The sequence below is a fragment of the Condylura cristata genome, unplaced genomic scaffold (assembly GCF_000260355.1).
Source record: "Condylura cristata isolate star-nosed mole 26May11 unplaced genomic scaffold, ConCri1.0 scaffold00003, whole genome shotgun sequence".
Classification (NCBI taxonomy): domain Eukaryota; kingdom Metazoa; phylum Chordata; class Mammalia; order Eulipotyphla; family Talpidae; genus Condylura; species Condylura cristata.
In genome coordinates this window covers 42,500,792-42,519,252 of record NW_004567104.1, presented here as the reverse complement: position 1 = coordinate 42,519,252, position 18,461 = coordinate 42,500,792, and the positions used below count along the sequence as shown (strand labels likewise).

The following is an 18,461-nucleotide window of genomic DNA, read 5'->3' as shown; positions in this document are numbered from 1 at the left end:
ACACCCACATTCCTTTCATAGAGAGGAACGGGTTATCTGTAAAAACGAACAGAAAGAGTCCTAGGACATGGTAAGAATGAGTATGCTCATTCCCTTGGAGTACAGATGAACTGTTTTTGATTAGATGGCGCAGCTTTCCTTATGACTTTGTCTTATGACTTTAAAAAACCCTGCTGAAATCAGAACGGACTCGATAGGAGGCAACTCTAATAGGTAACAGAACAGCTCCAAAATAGAGGCAGCTAATTAGATTCCTTGCTAGATGGAAACCGTGTCCCTCGATGCATTCAGAAACCCAGCTGATAAGAAACAATGAGGCAAAAACATAGAGCATGAATGAACATGAAGTGTTTGTATTGCAAAATCACAAGTTGCAGCATCATTGTTTAGTATCCCACTTCCCAAAATAGGTCACAGACTCTCAAGATTGGGGTCTTAATTACAGGAGGTTAATAAAAATGCAAGGTACTATGGAACCTCAGAAATCAGAAACAGCAGCATCTGGCTACATATTCCAAGGGTAATTAGTGCTCTAAAAACTTAAATACTTGTCATATGTACTTTTTTGAGAATGACAGCCTCTGACTAGCTCTATAGAAATCTGTAATTTCAATAAACACACCAGAAGTCTTCTAATCCATGGTGTAAAGAAAGCAATTGTGTAGTTAATATCTCTACAGCATTTTATGCAACTTGGCAAAAAAAAATTTAATAATTCACCACCACCCACTCACCAAAAAGTACAAACTACAATAGCCAAAGCAGGGTAATCTACTAAGTGTCTACTAGCAGATGAAAAAATAAAAAATGTGTATACACATACACACAGTGGAATACTATTTAGCCATAAAAGAGGCAATCTGTTGTTTGTAACAACATGAATGGACCCTGAGGGTACTAAGTCCAAGTCAGACAGAGAATGACACACACATGTCCTATATAAATGTGCGCTCTTAAAAACAAAATGACAAAAAAAAAAAAAAGAGATATTTATGGCTACCAGAGGTGGAGATAGGAATTTGGGTGAAGGTGATGGGAACGTATGTACTTCCAGTTAGATAATATATCAGTTCTGTGGATGTAATACAGAGCAGGATTACTATAGGCATATGGCTAGAGGAAAAATATGAACAATGTTAAGATAATATATCCTAAGAGTTGTCATCACAAGTTCTTTGGTTTTTTTTCTAGATGAGATGGTGATGTTAACTAAACCTATTGTGATTATTTCACAATATATATAAAACAAACAATTATGCTATACAACTTAAATATATTAGAGCTGTATGTATATCAAAAAAGATCTTAAAAAGTGTCCACTGCCTCAGAGTACAAAACTAAAGAGATGTGTACTTTTAGGGTAAGGGAAGATATTAGAATTGGGAAAGAAGAATAGATAGAGTTCTTAATAATCAAAATGGATTTAGGAACTATCTTTATTGTCAGCTTAAATAATTCAGATCAAATCATTTCCTTTATGCTGAAATATCTACCTTAATCCCCTGACTGCTTATTCAATCCTTTATTTTACTTTGCCCTTACAGAAATGGCATAGAAGCTTATCCATGTTTTAGCATGGCATTCAAGAAAGAATTGAAATGGTAATATCAAACACTCCAATGTTATACAGTTGAAACCACTTCCTGAATTCCTTCTGTATGATCAACTGAATTGCAATTCAAAGGCAAACTTGAGGTTCTAAAGGCTTTTTAACTTACTGTTAATTTTTATCTGAAACTCTGCCCTTATAGAACAGGGATCAGTGTTGTTTTTTGTTTTTTTTTTTAACAAAGACACTGAACATAGATCAAATCAAATGTATTTCCTAGTATGAGTTACAAAGAAGTCTGGTTATTACCTGGCATTTTGTTCACATTGGGATTTATGTACCTCACAAATGAGGTGCTAATGACTTCAGATTAGTCATCAATTTACTTAGGCTTTCCTAAAATAGAGGCATAATAAAGACAAAAATCACTTTGCAGATCACTAAAAACACCAATCCATCTCCAGCTGTCTCCAGTCTATCAATTTAATCTTAAAGCCAAGAAACATATCAACAATAAAATAACTTCCCTGCTTACCAAACATGCATTATTCCTTTCCAATGCCAAGACAATATTTTCCTGACACAGCTCTGTTGTGAATCATATCTACCTATTTTGCATTTGATAGCAATAATTTATGGCTAGGCAATAAAATGACTTGAAGAAAGCAATTGTTCCTCAAGCTTGCTGTCTCTCTGCTTTTGTCTTGGGCCATGTTTTCTGGAAGCAAAAATCTGACTCTGAGATAGGGATTCCAATGAGTGATATTTGTTTGGAGAATGAGGGAAATAAAGAAGGGCAGGGGAAGAACAAAGCAATAACAGGATTCAGTTGCCTCATCTATGCAGGAGCCTGAATATAAATGCTCCATCCATCCTACCGCAGTTAGCCCCACCGTTAGACAATGCAGGGCTGAGACTAGAATGAAGGCAAGAGACAGCTTAGCTTCCTAGTGGATCAAGGAAGGGCACTTCTGGCAAGTGTGAGTTGGTAAGAGCGAACATTCCCACCAGCTATAAGATGGGTAACCTGGGTGGATACCACAGGATCCACTGAAACCCATTAATATCAAGATAAACTTCAACTTTTCCAACTTGGCTAACTTCAAATACTGTAGCCTTATTTAAATATGCAAATTTTCAAATAAGTAATAACATATGCAGATTGTGAGGCAGTTAATATATGAATAGATGTAATTAAAAATTACTTTATGCAGCGATGCAACCATTTGGAATGAAACTCCTTTCTTGCATTTCTTCTCCCCAAACTACAGTTAAAAAAAGAAAAAAACATTTTAAAAGCTCTTTTTTGCACTTTATGATACCCTGCTGATGAGAGCATAAATTCATCAATATTCTAGAAAAAAATATGGCACTATCTACCAAAAGCTTTAAAAATATTATGACTCAACACAAAAAGTCTACTTCTAGTACTTTTCTTAAGAAAATAATCAGGCAACTGAGCAAAGATACTGCCACATTGTTCAGTCATTAAAAAAAATGAAGCTGCGACCTCCCTGGTGGCGCAGCGGGTTAAAGCACCGCACTAAGAAGCTTAAGCCATTACCTCATGAGTTCGATCCCCGCCTGCCCCGGGGATGGCGTGGAAGACCTCTCCTGACCCACCGCTGCTCCCCTCAGCAGTGTACTTCATTGATCTGCCTGTTCTGTACCCCACTCTGTCCCTGGTGAATCCTCTCACCCTCCGCATCTCTGGTCTGTAGCCCAGTTCTGTGTGAATAAAAAAAAAAAAAAAAAAATGAAGCAAGAGGATTAAAATTATCTGTCAACAGGAGATTAGTTATGAAGGAGCTTATGTACAACAAAACACTGCCACCATTTATAATGATGACATGGACCCATATAGCTGACATGGAAAATTTTCTATTAGTATTTCTTTTAAGAGAAAAAAAATTATAAAATAGTTTGTATATTATGATCCTGGAGATAGACATGTTTTTAGGTGGCACTGTAGTTTAGGTGACTATGGAAAAACTGTTGGAATGAGTATACCTCTAAATGTGGACAGATATGTTTCTCAGTGGGAGATTTTTAGGTGCTTTTTATTTTCATCTTTTTTAGTTCTTCTCTGTTGTCTGTTTTTGGCAATACTCATGCATTACTTTCATAATTCATAAAAAAAACCTGTTCTATGTTTTTAAAACAGTAGACCCTATGGTAAGCCAAATTGTTTTTTTTTTTTACAAACATTTGTATAGTGCTAACATACAAAAGTGGACAACAAAATCCATAGGCAATCTAGAAAAAAAGTCAGTTGTCTACATAGATAACTAACAAAATAGACTTTGTGCCTAGGTAGCAACTGTGTTGAAACAAACATGATAAAAAGTTTAATCACTAATGTCCTACTGACATGCACTAAAGTAAATCACTTGCCCTCTTGGTACTTTATTCTCCACTCTTTAAAAGGAATACTACAATTTTCAAAAAAGAATTTAACTCTGATTCAAAGAACCATATCCCCCAGTGAAGAGTCTGTTTATTATGAGTAACTTAATATTTGGATGAGTCAGGGATTTGTTTCAGGGGGTGCTTAAAAATTACAAAGAAGGACTTTCTGGACAATACTTCTAGATTCAAAGAACACAGCATACAAGCTGAAAAGTTTGAAATGATTTCCTCTCTAATTCTCTGCCCAAACCACTCTCTGATCTCTTATGATCATAGAATTACTCATCTGGGAGCCAAAAGCTTATGTGGCCACTGTCTAACAGACTTCTCAGTGGCATTTTAGAAGCTATTAGGGTCCGTCAAATGCACTGTCTAAAAAGGATGAGGGTCCAAGCACAATAGCTTTCATTTTTCCATCTCATCTTGAGCAGGGCCTGCAGGATTTCATTCAGGCTCCTGAATTATGTCATCCTGTGCTGATGAAGCTAGGAAGTACTCAATTCTTTCTCTGCTCCCTGAGCCTGCCAGTTAGGAATTGCAAATCAGCCCATAGGGGCCAGGAGTTAATGTGAAACGAGGTGTAAGGTGACAGAAGGGTGAAAATGTTAGAAGGAGAGAGGACACACCCCACTTACAGAGCAGCTGGTACACTTTGCCCCATTGCCAGGAGGGTATCTGAAAGCAGGCTGACCAGAATTTCAATTTTCCCATAATATCCATTTTTCAAGAGAAAAAGGAATTTCAAGTAAGTGCATGAAATCCTTTGATTCTTTAACCTGTGTGGGCCAAACAAAACACCCGTGGAGGCCAGGTATTTCATGGGGGCTGCCAACCTTTAACTCTTGCTGAAATCATGGGGGCCTTCCCTCTGGAGCTTGCCCTAGTACAGTTGTGAGGGTGATGTTAGCAACATGGCTCCACGCCTTTAGACTGTGCGTCATGGCATAGAAGTCTGACCTAGATCTTCCGTACAGGCAGTCTGTTTATCTCTTGGTTTTGCTTGTTTCTGTAAGAAAGCAAGAGTGGAATAGGCACCAGGCATGGAATAGGCACCAGGCTAGGAAGCAGGAATCCTATTTAACTTCCTTTGCCATTTAGTAGTATTAATTAAACAAGGAGACCTATCAACTAGCTCTAATTAAAGTTCTAATCTGTAGTGGTCTGTGTAAGCCAGCCAAAATTTAAGCCTGTAAAAGTCTAAAGTTACAAAATCAAAATGCTAAAAACAACCCATCACAAACTGCCAGGTAGGCTTTAAACTAGCCAATCAATGATCCCCTTTCGTTGCTGCTATTGTCTCTCTATGAAAGTCTCCCCCTTCAATTTCTGTAAACAGAATGTTCCTAACTGCTTCCCATTTGGCATTGTCCAGTTAGAACAGATTTTTGTTCAAATAAACTTTAAAAAATGAATATGCTGGACCTCCCTTGTGGTGCAGCGGGTTAAAGAAGCTCAAGCCACTTCCTCATGAGTTCAAGTCCCGCCTGCCCCGGAGGTGACCACATGGCCTGGCAGACCTCTCCTGACCCGCCTGCTGCTCCCCTCAGCAGTGTACTTCATCGATCTGCCTGCCCTGCTCCCCACTCTGTCTCTGGTGAAACCTCTCACCACCACTGAGCCTCTGGCCTGTACCCCAGTTCTGTATGTACAAATAAGTAAATCTTAAAAAAAAAATGAATATGCCTCAGTCTATTTTTTTAAAGATTTATTTATTTATTCATATGGAACTGGGGTACAGGCTAGAGAAGTGGAGGGTGAGAGGATTCACCAGAGACAGAGAGGGGAGCAGAACAGGCAGATCAACGAAGTACACTGCTGTGGGGAGCAGCTGGCGGGTCAGGAGAGGTCTGTTGCACCATGTGGATCTCCTCTGGGGCAGGTGGGAATCGAACTCATGCAAAGGTGGCTTTAGCTTTTTAGTGCTGTGCTTTTATCCACTGCACCACCAGGGAGGGCCCTCAGTCTATCTTTCAACACTTACTTGTGAAAGTGAGGATAGTATTTAACTCTTTTGTAATTTTTCCTGGGAGACAGGAACATACATTCCCTCTATGTCTTTGAAAGGTCATGGCAAAGATTAGGCAAGATATCTAAAAGTGCTCTATAAACTACAAGTTACTAAACATGCTTAGTTATTAGCTTGAATACTTATTAGGTCAATAAGTATTGCTCAATAAATAGTCATGGAGAATGTACTGAAAGGCATTTGCTACAGGTTTGAAGTTATAATTGAAGAAGTCAAATCCTTGCTCTTAAAGAATTTATAGTAGCTTCAAATCATAATAAAGAGTCAAAGAGAATTTTAAGATATTTGGCAAATACATAATAAAGGGGCTTTTTATTTTTCCCAAATCACTGATCCAAGTGTGGTTTGTTGTTCTTTGCAGCTAGGTTGAATAGGACACAAAAGCTGGCCAGAGCACGCTGCTTGAAACGTATCTATCACAGAGTATCATTTCCCGGAAGAACCACAAGCCTGAGGACAGAAAGGCTAACAAGAGGGGATGGCTCATACCACAGGGAGCAGACACAAATGTCACAGAAGAGAACCAAGAGCTTTTCTAAAAGCAGGCATGGGTTCCATTGTGAGGCTGAAAAATTAGGGCAGATAGTTTTATCACTGTCAGTACTGTTGTAATTTTCAAAAAGTTTGCCAGGAGTCTGGATGACTTGTGGAATATAGACACCACTGTTTCATTAGAAGGTCTTTGTTATTTTCTAGCCAATGAGTGATGGTATAAGGCACCTTTGGAAAGGTATGCATTTACGTTGAGAATGCACAAGTTAACATAATAGTAAATTCCTTTAAAAAAGAAAACCACAAATTAGGCCCTCCCTGGTGGCGCAGTGGGTTAAAGCACAGCACTGAGAATCTAAAGCTGCTTCCCCATGAGTTCGATTCCCGCCTGCCCCGGAGGTGTCCACATGGCCTAGCAGACCTCTCCTGACCCGCCCGCTGCTCCCCTCGGCAGTGTACTTCGTCGATCTGCCTGTTCTGCTCCCCACTCTGTCTCTGGTGAAGCCTCTCACCGCCCCTGAGCCTCTGGCCTGTACCCCAGTTCTGTATGCACAAATCTTTTAAAAAAAATCACAAATTGCTGAGTAATATTTCAAAGTCCACTGTGCAACCCAATACTTGGGTTTGCTCATTAACAAAGTGCAGAGATGGCACGTGCAGGGGGGGAGGAGGAAGCAAGGAGGCGGGAACAACCATTAGGAAAGGGATGTCCAGGCACAACCTGCTTACCAGAGGCTACGCCGACATCTCTCTTCACAAGACTTTCCCTTTCAGAGGCAGCTCTTCCTGCCCAACTGTGTCTCTGCAAGTGTCCTTTTCTTTCCTTTCCTTTTTTTATGTAATAAATTATCTGCTCTTTTGGATATATATTTAAAAAAAAAACTTTATGTTCAACAGAAATAGTTCATGTCAATATCCCTCATTGGCAAGAAAATATAATCATACTGTCTCCAACACACAATAAAAGCTCAGAAAAATTAGTAATTATACCCCCCAAAAATCACTAAAATTAATATCCAAGGACACCAAGAGGAGAATAAGAGGAGAATCATAAGCATATCTATGTATAATTGGCAGGTCATTTTTAGGTTGTAGTATTGTTTTATTCATCAGGTCTCATTTACTCCACCCAAAATCACTGATCAGGAACAGAAAAGCAGGGGAAAATTGTCCCTCTCTCTCACACAGGTACACACCACATACAGAACATCCAGGCAAGTAAATGAGAAGCAGTGAGGGTCACTAGAAATCATTGCTGGCCATAGTTTGGAGACATGCAATATTTCTTCACAATACACTATAAAAAATTTTTTCAATCAAAAGATCAATGGAGTTCGCTCATTCGCATGACAGTAAGTTAAAGTGGTCAGATAAGGAAAAATCATGACTTTGATGATCTCTGATTTTCTGAAGCTGCCTTACTTTGAGCTGGGTGAACATAGTCTATTTTAAGAGTTTTGACCTCTGTGCACCTAGAATACAGTTCCAGCACAGATATCTCATTTGCTAAGTACTAAAAGGCTGCGCCAACACTTCTGAAACTTAGATGTGTTCATCTCTTCATTTAATGTAAACTTAAGTATAAACTAAGGACTCTGAGGGCATTTGAAATAGATTTAAGAAGCTGCAGGGGTGAGGGTCTAGAAGTAACTTTCCACTTTTGCATAATGGACAAGTTCACAGTCAGCTTCCATATTTCTTCTTATCAGGTTTATACTTCTGGAAAGGAAGTGACAGTTTGTCATGGTTGGGGAACCAGGTTTTGAAAGTCCTATCGATAGTTCTAGGAGACATGCGTTCCTCTCCAAGGATACCCACTGGCTGTTGGTGAGGCCTATGAGTGAACAGCAAATAAGGACACTGTTTTAAACTTTAAACCACTCTTTGTGGATTTCATTCAACTCTCTTGAACTTTCTGCAATTCTTTATATCCTTTTTGAAGTTACATAGTCTAAATTTGTATACAAAACTGGAGTGTACATATAATCAGTGCTTATCATATGGAATATTCTCTTCTTCATTTTTAATATCTACCATTATTTCATAAGATCGCTGTGTTCTCTATTGAAAGTAGGAAAAAAACACTTAGTGAAATATTAACTTATGATCATTATAGTTGGTGCTTTGCACAGAGTAGGCTATCAGTGAATATTCCGTTAAACAAAGTATGTCTAATTAGTAACTTCTTATTCTTGGTTGTGCAAAAATGTCTTATATTATTAATTGCCATTTTTTATTCATTCAAAGAAAAAATATCTTGCTTCATAATTCCTCTTACTTCCTTCTATTTGTGCAGTTTGTTTTTCTATCCCCAAATATGCAATCACAAACTTGTGTCAACTAACCCTTAAAGTAAAAAGACAGCAGGAAACAGTATTTTCTGTAGAGATGTCAGGATAAATTCTTTCCTGGGAAAAAGCTGACAAGGAGAAGAGGTATTCACTGAATATATACTAGCCAATCATGCCTTCAACAAATATTTATAGCTACCTTGTAAGTTCCAGGCAGCAGTGGGAGCTGGTAAAGCAGCCTTAGCTACATACCCATAATGTCTTCATCATGTCTTTATAGTAGTGAAACAGGTAGACAATAAGCATGTAAACACAAAGTAACACTTTCAAATAAATGCTCTGAAGAAATCATAAAGCAGAGAAAGAAAATGGCGGGGGGAGGGCTGATTGAAGCCATCTTAAATAAGAAAATTCAGCAAAACCCTCTAATCTATGAATGAGAAGAGCAAAGCTTTAGAAAGTGTGTGCACAGATCATCCTCCATTTACTATGGTGTTTGTCCTGATAAAACCAACCTCGGTGAAAATACTTTGAACACACTTAGCTCATCAAAAATAATAGCTTAACATACAGACCAGTGGATTTGAATAGAAAACCCAGATATAAACCCACAGGTTTATGAACAACTAATCTTTGACAAAGAAGTAAAGAAGATACAATGAAACAAAGAAAGTTTGTTCAACAAATGGTGCTGGGAAAACTGGGAAGCTACATGCAAAAAAGTGAAACTAGATCACTACCTCACACCGTGCACAAAATTCTACTTGAAGTGGATTAAAGACCTAGACATAAGAACAGAAACCATAAAATACCTGGAAGCAAAGATGGGCCAAACACTACACAACATACACTTCAGTAACATCTTTGAAGATACAGCACCCAACACAACGATAGTGAAGGCAAGGATAAATAGATGGGAGTACATAGATGGGACTACATTAAGTTAAAGAGCTTCTGTACAGCAAAAAAGGCATTACAAAAACAAACAGGTATCCCACTGATTGGGAAAAAAATTTCTCACACAAAACTAGCGATAAAGGATTAATCACAAATATATACAAAGAACTGATGAAACTCAACAAAAATAAACAATCCCATTAAAAAGTGGGCAGAAGAGGCCCTCGCTGGTGGCGCAGTGGGTTAAAGCACAGCACTGAGAAGCTTAAGCCACTTCCGCATGATTTGACCCCCACCTGCCCCAGAGGAAATCCATATGGCACAGCAGACCTCTCCTGACCCGCCAGCTGCTCCCCTCAGCAGTGTACTTTGTCGATCTGCCTGTTCTGCTCCCTGCTCTGTCTCTGGTGAATCCTCTCACCCTCCGCATCTCTGGCCTGTACCCCAGTTCTGTATGAATAAATATTTTTTAAAAAATGGGCAGAAGAGCAAAAAAGACACATCTCCAAAGAGGAAATGAAGAAGGCCAACAAGCACACTTGTAATAAGGGAGATGCAAACTAAAACCACAATAAGATACTACCTCACACCAGTGAGAATGGCACATCTTCAAACAACTAGCAACAACAAATGTTGGTGAGGATGTGGAGATAAAAGAACTCTCCTGCACTGCTGGTGGGAATGCAAACTAGTACAACCATTATGGAAAACTGTTTGGAGCTTCCTCAAACTGCTAAACATGGAGCTTCCCTACAACCCAGCAACCCCACTCCTAGGTATCCAAAAGACACAAAAACACTGATTCAAAAAGACACCTGCACCCCCATGTTTATGGCTGCTTTATTTACAATAGGAAAGACATGCAATCAACCTAAATGCTCAAAAGTAGATGACTGGCTTAAAAAGATGTGGTACATATATAATAGAATATTACTTGGTGATCAAAAAAATAAACACATGCCTTTTGCAGCAACATGGATGGATCTGGAAAAGATCATGCTTAGTGAAATAAGCCAGAAAGAAAGGGAAAAATACCAGATGGTTTTACTCATAGAAGGAGTATAAAGGACCAGAGGAGAAAATAATAATAATGAACAACTATATACCAGAGACATTTTGTGGGGGTGGAATGGAGAATGGGATAAAAAATGGTGGGGGGAGGGAAGTGCACTGGACTATGGTGATGGCACATTGGTGATTTGGTGATGGGAAGCCCACAGGGATTACAAACTGAGATGTAAAGAGACACAAAATGATGTAAAAATAAATATATTATATATGATATATATTGTATATATAAATATCTATATTATATATAGATAAAATAGCTTAGCTCAGCCTACAGAAAACATACTCAGAACACTTACACTAGCCAATAGTGGAGGAAAATCATTTAACACAAAGCCTATTGTACAATAAAGTGTTGAACATCTCCTGGCACTTACTGAAGACTGTAATATAGATGAAAAATAATCTGTAGAGTATCTGTTATATACCCTCATGTCCTTGTGACTGGCTAGGAGCTATGACTCCCTGGTGCCACCCAGAATAACAAAGAGAACGTAAATTGCTTTCACATCATCATAAATATGGGCCAGAAGACTACAAAGTCCCTGAAGCAGACATACTGCAAGTTTGAAATCCTGCCAGAGCCAAGTGTAGACTGAGGAAAACTAGCTGGATGGAGCCTGTGGTACAGGTTAAGGCCATAGGCACAGCATTGGATCCCAATAGCCTCACAGGCCATGGACAGACCCTGGATTTTTAAGAGTAAAAGGTTTTTAACAAGTGAAGTGATTTGATTCCTACTTAAAAGGATTCTTTATTTAGAACAAGAATTGACCAAATGGGCAAAATCCTGTCTGTGGGTTGTCTCAGAAAGTCAGTAGGCTAATATTAGGATTACATTTTTAAAGAGTTGTAAGAAAAACAAAGGATATGTTAGAAAGCCTATGACCCATAAACAGACTTTTCCCCCAAAGGACTATACAATAAGTATTTTAGACTGTAGTCCTCACAGTCTCTGGCATCTCTACATTCAACTCAGGCCTTGCGCCCCTGAAACCAATTGACAATATGTAAATAAAATGGGAGTGACACTGTCCCATTAAAATTTCATTCACAAAAAATGCTGCAAACTATGACCCACAGGACCATAGTTTCGATACCTGTATAGCCAGCAATACATGATTGATATTGAAAGTAGACCTGTAGCATAATTTACTGATGAACAGAAAAAGGTCAGATCCTGAGCTTGAACAGAAGGATGGATACTGTCATTAACCATAAGAGGGTTATTCACATAGGAAGGGGGGTGGGATCAAGGATTGCTGTATTTGATTATTGGTCTCTGTATTTTATATTCATTTATCTACTCCACAAATACTTATGGAGTGCCTTCAATGAACAAAATACTATAGTGATATTTCAAGTTATAAAAGGATGAATCAGACATGATGTCTGGCTCCTAAACATCCAGCCTAGAAATCATGTACATAACACGTAGGCTACAAAACAAACACAACAGAGGTGTAGAGAAAATGTCCTAAGAATGCAGACATAACCTTTTCCCTTAGCCCAAAGACAAAAATTGCTCTTCTCTATTGACTCTTTGTACCCAAGTACCACAGATTCTCAGATCTGACAGACAGATGAAAGGTCTAGTCCAATCCACCTAAACTTGAATTCCTTTCACAATTTCCTTCTGAAAACCATGGCTAACTTATGCCTAATTATTTCCATGGTGAGAGGCCATTTTTAGTCAAATCTCTGAATGGAGTTTGTTTATAGTTTAAAATCCTTTATTCTAAACTATCCCACTGGAGCAGAACAAATGGGTCTAATTATATTTCTAAGTGGTAAATCATAGAATATTTGAAGACCATGTTTTTGATCTGCCTGAATCTATCATTCCAATACATGGACTCTGGTCTCTACCTTTGCTGTGTCTTCTTAGACTCCAACCTCCATTTTATGGAAAATATATTCAACATTCTACCAATAACTCTCATACTGAAGAGTTCTGAAACATGGGTCCTTCAGCTCAAGCATCAAGGTAGGGAATGATGTAGTGAGTTAGTAAGTAAAATGCTCTGACAACTGAGGACAGAATATTCCAAGTGTCTTTCTCCTGACAAAACTCTGACTTTGTGGGATCTTGGCAAAGTGAGACATGAGGAGGAGGAAGGATAAATGAAAAGTTTGATTCATTAGTACAAGCTCTTGGAGGCATGAACTCCATCTTGCATCACGTGATCTCCTACTATGCCTATAACCAACCCTCTGAAAACTGAAATAAATCATTAAAAAACTTAATCATCTCCTGGGTTGGGGTTCTGTTAACAAAACATTAGTGCTAAAGCCTCACAAGGAGCAGCAGTCCCATTTTATGCAAGCTTCCTCCCGTAGATAAGAGCCACCATTTCCCTGGGATTCCAACGAAGCCAACTTCCAGCTGGGGGTGAATGGAAATTTTATGTAAAGCAAGATGTCCTAGATCAAAATGTAACAAAAAATAAACCACTGAGCAGAAGAAAACACTTTCTTCCAGGGTCTTCATTTCCTAGTGCTCAGGAGGTATAAAACATCTAATAAATATGAGATCCTCCAGCAAATTAATTTCCAAATAGGTCAGGGAAAAAGTAATTATGTTCTGCCCCATAGCATCAATTATCCTACACTGCACAGTAAATAATTTGATTCAGTTGCTCTAACTCAGAACATTAGTGCTAAATCCTCTCCCTCTTCAAATACTATCAGTTCTGTCTTTTCCTCTTTTGCATGTCACTTTCTTACTATTGCCACTCTTCTGCCCTTGGTCAGGATGCTTTTTTCCTCTCCCAGATTGACATAAGTCTCCTAACAACCTTAACTAAGCGTTTCCTCCCATTCCAAACATTATACAAAATTACCAGATTCGACCAAGCCGCTGACTACTCCACTGCCCAGAGTAGGACCCTCTTTGGCTCCCCAATGGCTAAAACTAAGATACGCACGAGTCCAAATCCTTTCACAATCTGACCTTCCTTTTCTCACCCAGCAACTTCCTCTGCATATCCTAGGCTCTAACTAGACCTCACAATACTCAAAAAATGTCCTTTGTTTTTTGTTTCCACATTTTTGCTCCTTCCACCTTCTCACGGTCTTCCTCTATTTACCTGTTAAAATCAGATATTTTCCTTAAGATCCATCTAAAATGATCCCCCCACCCACCCAGTAGGGCTTCCTAGATTCTTGCAGGCAGAGGTGACCTCTGCTCTTCCAAGTTCTATGTGCCTTTGTCTGCACCTTTATTACACTTATACTGACACATATTTTTACATTTATTAGACTTACAAATCTCCTACTTGACTGCATACTTCCTAAGGGCAAGTGCTATTTATAACAAATGTTTAAATTTTCTACCGTATTTAATTCAAAATTCTATATACAGTAATGTGGTGTAAGGCCGAAAAATAAGGCCCAATGGTTGGTGTGCTTTGACATTTGGGGGAAGCCAGGAGGCCCTCCCTCAAATGACCTAATCACAAGTTCCTCTCTGCATTGTGCACCATGAAAACCCTCACCATAGGGCGAGGTAAAGGGCCACCTTACCTGTCTTCCACTTCCTATCAGTCCTCAGAAATATCCAAAGAAGCCTATCTTATCCACCTAGGAACCAAAGGTCACCTCACAATATTAAGATAACATTTACTGACCACAGACCCCACATGTTCAAGTATAACCACCACATGACCCCGGGTGCACAACACAGGTCATCCCCCTGCAGGCTATGACTGTGCCTAGTAAGCTGCTGTTGTGACATCTGCCTAGTGTTAGGTGTTCTATGTTCAGCCATTCCCCTAACCAACCCACAGATAGGAATCTCTCTCTCACCAATCGGGTGATGAAAGAACTGATCAAAGAAAGCAACCAAAGTAAGTAGTTGCTGAATATTCTTATTTAATTTAGAAAATATTACAGTAAAGACTTTGACCTTTAGATATTTTTCAATTATACCCTAAATTACCTGAATGCCAGGATAGTGCCTCTGGGGTGCATTTCTCATAATCCTTGGCAGCACAGATCCCATGGGGACTAAAATATCCTCAACATATTTCTATTAATTAATTTACTGGTGAATATGAAGACATATAGACCTGAGCTGCTTTGCTGGGGGTGATAGGCAGAAAGCAAGAGTCATAAGCAAAAAGCAGAGTGTTACATGTTTAAAGAAAATATTCATATGCGTGTAAGAAATAGCTAGATATGAATGTAATCCATTGTATGACATCAGAATTCGAATATCCGAAGAACCCCACTTGGGAGGCAGCAGTACATATTGCCCAGATGCTATCAGGATACAAAGTATTTTAGAATTTTCTGTGAGATCTCTAACATCACTGATTACTAGCCTATATGATGGTGTATCATTGTAAAGAAGCAATCAAAAGTTATTCAGGCCAATCTAATAAAGAAAGTGAAAAATGTGGTGAAGCTAATTCTACAGTTTGGCTGAAAATCAGTTAAGATGATCAATACTGAGGCCAATTCTAATCTCAGAGCTGATAAAATTCTAACACTGAAACCTAATTCCCATCCTATGAAGGGCTTTTCCCACAAGGGATGAAGTATTGGTAAAAGAAGGCAGCTTCTTAAGATGACTACTCTAAAAGAGATTAAGTTTTTAAATGTAGAATTTGGGATATATTTGTTAGAAAAAGAACAGAAAAAAATCTCTCTACTAATATATAACTATAAATAATCATATGATAGTATTATGTAAAATTATTAATGTTCAAGTTCTAAACAAACTAGATTATTTTAAGCAATAAGATTATTATCTTATAGTAGATTTGTTCACTGCATATGTGTATATGTATATGGGGTGGTCATGGAGTAAAGGTCAAATTAACAATTGAAGTTGGTATTAAAATAATTTCTAGTTTGATAATTTGATGTACTATTTTTTAACATAAAAAATTTTAAATATTTATGTATGAAAATCCCCCATATACAGAAACATGTTATAAGACATTTTATATATATTGATACATTTAGTGCTTCTGAATTTTAAAATCTTCTCATGATTCATTCTATTTCAAAGAATAAATTTGATCATTAATATTTATTACAAATCTTTCCATAATATGAACCAACACAATGAATCTTTTGAAAATCATTTCAAGAAAGGTTTCAGTATCTTTCATTTACCTTACTGGAATACCTTTGAAATCATCCATAGAAAGTCAAAGGTTTATCTTTTCCTTCTATCATCTAGCCAGTTATTTTTTTCTTATTTTACTATATAAGTAAAAAAAGATACAACAGGAAATTATATTCGTGTTGTTAGACTGTTACTTGAAATAACTGTGGCTCATTTGAATGAAACAATAGATCTCATATCAACTAAAGATCAGTAACCTTCACAAATCTGTCAGTATTTTAATAAAGCCTGTGTCCCACCTTCTTGAAAATCACATCTTGCTATATTCAGTGTAAGTCAATATTACAGGTGACAATTGCCAGAAGCGAAATCTCTCTGAGAAGCTCCAGTTCTTCAGCTTCATTTCTAATCAGGAAACTACATCCTTAATAATGCCAACAAACACTTACCCCATCATAGTTAGATCATTATTATAATTTTATCAGTTCACAAGTTAGTGCACTATCATTCTTTTTCAATCAACTGGTTCTCCCAGGCCACCTCACCCCCAGGATGTTCACCGGTTTTAAAATAAATGAAATCAATGTGAAATCCATTCCTATGAGGAATAATGACTATTTTAAAGAAGATACAGTTTCATCTAAAATCTAGCAAGTAAAATTGGACATTGATAAAACTTGAGGCCTGCCAAGAAGGACAGATAAATCACCTGAGCTCCTTTCTGACAGGCTTGTGGTGATCAAACACCACTCTCACTGAAGAGTGTTCAGAAAGTTAGCCATGGGCCCTGCCTGGCCCATCCTTATCTCCAAAGTTCACTGTATTTCCTGGTTACAGCAATGCAAGGGGTATGTATCAACTCACACCCCCACCCTGCAGCAAGCTGTGCACAAAGCCACAGCATACACCACACAGAACTCCCTTAGCTAACCCAGTTCGTCTATGAAGGGCATGTGGAAAAATTCCACAGTACAGGAACATTGTTGAATTCAGAAACCACACACTAGCTGCAGCTAATTTACTAATAAGCCATGGTGTATTGTCATAAATTACTTAAGCTAACTGGTACTTGTCCAATTAAGAGAACAAACTACTTCCTCCAAGGTAGTGGCCCTCAGGATTTATGGCAGTTGTTTGTTTGCATGTTAATTTGCCAAATTTTGTTAAGCTGCTCTGGGTCTACTCATTCACCTTATATTAATCAGTTAGGCCCTACAGTGCTTGCATTTTCAGCCCTGTGTTTTTCCTGTCAAGAGCATGACCATTTCTAATCTCAACAAATTTCCTCACGCATTAACAGTGAGGCCACGCAGAAGCAGCAAATGTGTAGTGACAGTGTTTTAGAAATGATGGAGTAGAGCACGTGACCTGGGAGTTTAGTTAGGATGCCAGGGGTACCACACACAATGACAATGAAGGGAAATGTGCAGAGCTCTCTGGCCCCATTTTCCTCCCCTGACAGCCTGAGTCCTGATATGCATCAACATGGCAAGCTTGACAATTTCCCTTAAATAAAAATGGATGAGAAAAAACAAAGATTACTTTCTTGATGAAATCTACACAAATATGCACATCTACACCAATTCTTCTTTGGCATATTCCTTTTGTTCTAAAACCAGTGTGGTGATTGAAGAACCGTTGCACTTTTTCACTGGTAAAATTAATGCAAAATTGCTTTAGGCAAATTTAAAGATCTAAATAGGTAAAAGAGATAAAATAAAATTGAGAAAGTATAACTGAAGAATCAATGTTAATAAGCTAAATTATAATGATTATTTCATAATGCATATGCCTATCAAATCAAATTGCACATTTTAAATATACATTGTCAAATGTACCTCAATATAGAATAGTATCAAAGTCCACTTGGAAAAATGTAGAGTAAATCCTAACTATTTTTAAGTTATGACATATAGGCCCAACAAGTAAACTCCAATTCTTACCTATTTTAAATATATCTGCAAACTACAGATTATTAAACTACAGCATTAAAATTAAAGTTTGCAAAAGATAACAATCTCTATTTGTCTTAAGACTGCCTGATTTTATTAATACTAAAAATTAACATAAGGATTATTATGTTTCCAACCAAAATAGCTCTTAAGGTTTGCCCAGAATGAGTCATATTATGCTTTGACTACATTTTCTGATATTCAATTCATATTTCCCAGGGTCCTTGTAAATACAGACTGACTTCATTCTTACCAGATAGACTTATATAGAGGATTTCAACACCGGTGATTTCAAGAATGCCAACACAGAACCTCTTTGACAGCTTGGTGTCCAGGGTCTGTTAATATGTGACACCAATCACTTAAACATCCTTTCACATATTGATTTAGAAAGGACACCAATAGTGCAGGTCACCTAGAAACCACAATAAAAGTGCTTTTCATCTGACAGCAATGTTCATTTCAATCCTGTGCACTGTCTAAAAACAAGCACCTTCTAGTAGAATTAGGCTGTATTTACTGAATTTCCATAGTCTAGTATGCTGTTAGGATAATATAAGAAACATAATACAATGAATGAGAAAGGAAAAAGAGAAAAGGGGAGAAAGGAAAGGAGGCGAGAAGGAAAGGAGATCTAGCCAGATGGCTCCCTACCAAGAACACATGAGTGAAAAAAACTCATGTTCCTATTATCAAAAGA

General features: G+C 37.9%; 1 protein-coding gene across 1 annotated transcript in view; it reads right to left on the bottom strand.

The window, feature by feature from the left end:
* The window catches only part of MYH15 (myosin, heavy chain 15), a 122,130-nt gene that overhangs the window by 65,044 nt on the left and 38,625 nt on the right, over positions 1 to 18,461 (bottom strand). Inside the window, 4 exon segments of the mRNA XM_012730576.1 lie at positions 17,388 to 17,429; positions 17,431 to 17,503; positions 18,024 to 18,098; positions 18,101 to 18,176. Of these exon segments, the coding sequence (XP_012586030.1) occupies positions 17,388 to 17,429; positions 17,431 to 17,503; positions 18,024 to 18,098; positions 18,101 to 18,176 (266 nt within the window).